The following is a 5000-nucleotide window of genomic DNA, read 5'->3' on the forward strand; positions in this document are numbered from 1 at the left end:
CAAAAATGTTCAGTTTGCATGTGAACATTTGAATGTTAAATATGTATGTTTACATTGGCCTTAAAGTAATTAATGGATATAAACAGAATAGGTATAGCATTTACCATATCATCATCTTCATCCATAGCATCTGCCATCTCTTCAGCTTCAGAAGAGGAACCTGAGGGCTGAAAGGAGGAACTGGGGGCTGGAGCAGAGGAACTGGGAACTGGAGCAGAGGCACTGGGAGCTGGAGCAGAGGCACTGGGCAGAAGCTGTGTCCTGGACGTCAGGGGCAAGGGAACAGAGGTCTGAATAGAAGGTTCCCCAGGTTTTGTTGACTGGAAGACAGGGAAGACAGGGTTCTGCACTGTGGGATCCTCCATGATGTCACAGAACCCCTCGTCTTCCTCCCTCTCCTCCTCCATGTCTAAATCTTCAATTAATTTAGACGTCTCCTCTGAGTCAGGGTTCATATCCTGCAGTGCCTGACCGGTCTGCTGGAACAAATACTGCACTCCTATGAGCTCACCTTAAAACAGAAACAAAGAATACAATGAAGTTAATAAATAAACACAAAAGTAAAGTAAAATAAACATAGTAAACATAAAAGCAAAAATAAAAGTGCAAAACCGAGTATTGTCAAATTTTGAAGATTACAAAATCTCAAGATGTATTGCCACAGTAGTCGCATCGCGATATGTACTTACCAGTGTAGCGTGCAGGTGGACAGAACTGAGGGACAACCTTCTTGCCAAACACCTTCTCATAGCTCTGGTTTGCACAGTGAACCAGGCTGCCTGAGTAGCTGCGGAGAGGTGATGGACCTGTTAAGAGGGCTGCTGCAGCTCGGTCCTGGTTCCATCTGTGAAGTCCTTCCAGGAGGTATATTTGAAAGTTCAGGCTGTTGGCACTGAAACCTAGATACAGTTAAAACAGTAATTAGGAAACCATTACTAAAATCTATGCATATACAATTTGTAACACATACAGTATGTATAACTGCTACAGACCTGGGATGAAGCGGTTCAGATGTAAATGAAAGGACTCCAGAGAAGTTGAGCCTCTAGCACATCGGTAGGTCTTGAGAAGTATCCCACCCTTTGTGATGCTTCCTGTCTCTGTGTAGAGCACTACACCTGGTGGGTCCTGGATGCACCTCACATGCCTTTTCTGAACATGCCAAATGTGCTCCATCCTTTCCCGGTCCAGAAGAGGCACACCAAGGGAGTCATTGCCTCTGCTCCCCATGAGCTCTTGTAGCAGCTGCTCAATGAGATGAACGGTGGTCTCCTCTCCACGGGTCCTCCTACGACAGTGGAGAGCCAGCTCCTCTTTGGTCAGACGTTTGTTGATGTCTGCATCTGTCATGTCAGTCAGACCCTGGTTCTTCAATTGTTCTCTTTTTGCTCTGCGTAGGAGAGCAACATCAGCTGCATCCCACTCAAATATGCACGTGGAGAGCCTTGCCATAAAGATCGGATACAACTGGTGAGCATCAGTTGTACACCCCACGGCAATCCTCCGCATGAAATGCCAAATATCCAGTCTTATAATCAGGGCATGCCATCCACTGAACCTGGTCTTCATCTTGACCTCTCCTGTCTCTGCGCAGCACCCACAATCGATGTATAGCACAACAGGAGGCTCCACACCTGCCTGCTGATACCTCCTGATTAGGCCATCTGCCATCATGTCCAGACCAGCTCCCTCCTGTGCTGTTAGCACGCTGATGAGCACCTGACCCAGCTCATTGCCCACAGATGTGAGCCAGAGCGCTGTCCCTTTTGCTGTCCCAGCCAGCTTCTTGGTGATCTGAAATACAAAAATGTACAGGGGGAGGTCTATAAGTGCATGTGCCCAAACTTGAAATGGAAAATGCCTGGTGGACAGGATGTAAGATCAATAGGATATTTGAACGTAAATTTTCCTAACCTTTTTTGTGGAGTCCAACTTCAAGATGGCTCCATATGTCGAGGTTATCCTGGCATTGATTTCGTCCAACCTCGTGAGAATATCCTGGCTGTAAACGGCCAAGAGCCATTTGCAGCTCGGAACCACAGCAAGCTCTGGAGGTTCCTGAAAGACCATGGGGTGTAGACCTGGGCGATTCATGAAGTCAGAACATTCTGTGGAATAGCGGATGACCCTGCTTAGCCACTCCTCTGTGTGGTTCTCCCTCAGTTGATTCAACACCCGTGTGGGGCTGTTGCCCAGGCCTCGTTCACGCAGCAGTCGGATAACTCGAATATCACATGCATACCTTGAACACAAACATAAAATATGTAATTACAAATCTTTCATGAAACTACATGACAATGTGATTTCAACTGCACGATTAAAGAAAATGTACTCACTTTTGCGTGAGAATAACTCTGAATTCAGAGCGATGGGCTAAATGTAGCTGTTGAAGGACCGTCTGGCTCCAGGAAACATGACTGCATCTACACTTTGAGCAGATAAGTGCCTCTGTCACCATGTTATAGATCCTGTCCACGTCTAGAACCCGCCGTGCCCTCTTGTGCAGGCCTGCTCCAGTGAGTTGATGCTTTCCACATGCAGGGTTGGGACAGACCACCTTAACTTTCCATAACCTATATGGCATCCACACCAGTAGTGGATGTGCAAAAAAGCGGTCTGGTGCCGGGGCCTGGTGGTACAGGTGGCCTGGCTGTGGAGGGGAATACCAAAGCTGCAGATTATCTCGCAGTTCTGGCTTTCCCTTGGCTCCCACCTTGAACAGCGTGCTTAAGATCCATTTGTGGTCTTCTGGTGGCAAACCTTCTGCCCACAAACGGGGAAGCTTGATTTGCTGTGGAGCTTCAAGCATCCTGGCCGAAGCCGCCTTCAAACACAAACAGGCAAAAACAATCCATTAACATGTTTTACGGATAAACAAGTACAGATGGTGAATAAGTTATATAACTTAATATGAGATTACTTACTGCAACTGAGGGCTGTGAGGCAAGAGCACTGGTGGCTGGAGGAGTCTGTATTACTGGCTCTTGTACAGGCACAGTAGCAGGCTGTTTAATAAAATGTGGAAAATAAATACAGCATTTATCATTACTGACAAAACATTCATTATTTGCACATGTTTTAGTGTGTGAAATCAATTCTTTACATGTTTTTTTTTGTTTCTGTCTGTGTGGCTCCAAAATACCTAAATGCCTTGTAATTTATTCAGAACTGGGCAAACACATTTTATAGGTTTATATACTTTCAGGAAGCTAACTGTGGATGAAAACACCACTTAATGTTTAACCACACATTGACTGAACAAAAGCCATCACTGAATTTTTGATAGATCAGTAGTTGACAGAAACAAAAGGATACTCATCCACACTTGATTACTGGCCATCCAGTACTTGATTACTGGCCATCCAGTACTTGATTACTGGCCATCCAGTCATTGACTCAAACAATAGGACAGACATTATGCATTGGAATGGGGTAAACTAAACATTGGCACCTTTTGGTCTGATTAGATTGTGAAAAGGAGTGACCTTCCCTGGGCCACAAAGAAGGAATTTGCAGACATTTGCACATGTTTGTGGAGACAGACACCTGAAATGTTCATTAACCTTCTACATACTGTATGAAATGAGAGTGTTAGATTACCTTGATTACTCTTCTTGCTGCACTAAGGTTTGGCTTTGCAGCAGCAAGGTGAGCACCACTGAATTTTGGCCTGTTAAACTGAAACAGACAAGACAGAACAACAAAATCGTCAGTGTTAGATCAACACTTACAAAACAAATTTGAAATTCCATGTATGATTTGCAACAATACAATATTAGCATAATAATATTTCAATTTAAAGAATGATCAAAAAGTGAAAAAATCAGAATATGAAATGGTTAGTCTTGAACTATCCATTTACCATTGACAGGGTCAGTGAGGGTGACCGTTGCCCTGCGACCCGCTCCACCACCTGTGTCGCAACTGCAGACTGCTGCCCCATGGCCTGCTCCTCTTGCCCCGCTGCTGCAGACTGCTGCCCCATGACCTGCTCCTCTCGCCCCGCTGCTGCAGACTGCTGCCCCATGGCCTGCTCCTCTCGCCCCGCTGCTGCAGACTGCTGCCCCAGGACAGGGTCCTCTGCCACGGGCTGTGCTCCCAGGGCCCCTTGTGCAGGTTGAGTTGCAGGCTTTGTGAAATAAGAAGCACAACGGAATTTATTGCTATTGCATTCAGAATACACATTATGTGATATGAATGTTAATAGAAAAAAACATTAGTAAGTCTTTGTGTCTGGAGTTACCTTCTGAGTGTGAAATCCACATGTGCACGTCTGCTTCTGGCCAAACAAAGTAGTCTGCCCACGAATGTGCATCGGACATTTTTCAATCTGCAGTAATGATTGCACATGTAATGTAAGCTCTTTGATTACTGTTAACTCATGATTACATGCTTTTAATTCTTCTGAATTAAATGTCTGAATTTGTATCTACAGAAAGTGATAGCAACAAACAAGCATCTATAAAGTACAAAGTAATACAATTACAATATACATTTTGTAATGTGAATGTCAGGGTTGGACCCAGGCACGTGCCTCCTGCCGCCACTAGGCGGAGCCCGCGAGCTGGTACCAGGGGTAATCGAGCCCGATAGATTACACCTGTTGGGCTGCCTATTTAAAGCAGGCGACTTCAGCAACGCATTGCTGAAGTTGTCTGTAGTCACGCACTCTCACAGCCTAAGCCAAGTTCTCTCTTCTTCTCAGTACGATCTCGTTGCTCTCTTTCTCTCGTTTTCCCCCTGAGTGTTCTCAGGTTGGTTTTGTTTCTTTTTTGTCTTCTCCCTCTGTTCTTCGTCGGTTGTCCTCCAGTGTTCTGGTTGACAGTCTGACAGGTAACCTGGTAAGAAGCCGCTGGTCTTGTACCAAAGCTTCGTCTTTTATTTTGTGTATTTTTCTCCTCTCCTTCTGACACGTTGAGGTTTCTCCGTGTGTTTTTCGTTTTCCTGTTTTTTCCCTTATTGGACGCGTTGTATTTCTTTCCGCGTGTTTTTCGTTTGTT

At 45.2% G+C, this 5000-nt stretch overlaps 1 protein-coding gene across 1 annotated transcript in view; it reads right to left on the reverse strand.

Annotated features, from left to right (window-relative positions):
* The window catches only part of LOC143477353 (uncharacterized), a 110031-nt gene extending 106369 nt beyond the window's left edge, over positions 1-3662 (reverse strand). Inside the window, exons 1-7 of the mRNA XM_076975940.1 lie at positions 3601-3662; positions 2925-3005; positions 2337-2824; positions 1915-2242; positions 993-1794; positions 690-899; positions 105-511 (exon numbers count right to left, since the gene is read on the reverse strand). Of these exons, the coding sequence (XP_076832055.1) occupies positions 105-511; positions 690-899; positions 993-1794; positions 1915-2242; positions 2337-2809 (2220 nt within the window). The 5' untranslated portion in view covers positions 2810-2824; positions 2925-3005; positions 3601-3662. The remainder of the gene's footprint in view (positions 1-104; positions 512-689; positions 900-992; positions 1795-1914; positions 2243-2336; positions 2825-2924; positions 3006-3600) is intronic.
* Positions 3663-5000: the final 1338 nt, after the last annotated feature.

Source organism: Brachyhypopomus gauderio, chromosome 16, assembly GCF_052324685.1.
Source record: "Brachyhypopomus gauderio isolate BG-103 chromosome 16, BGAUD_0.2, whole genome shotgun sequence".
NCBI lineage: Eukaryota > Metazoa > Chordata > Actinopteri > Gymnotiformes > Hypopomidae > Brachyhypopomus > Brachyhypopomus gauderio.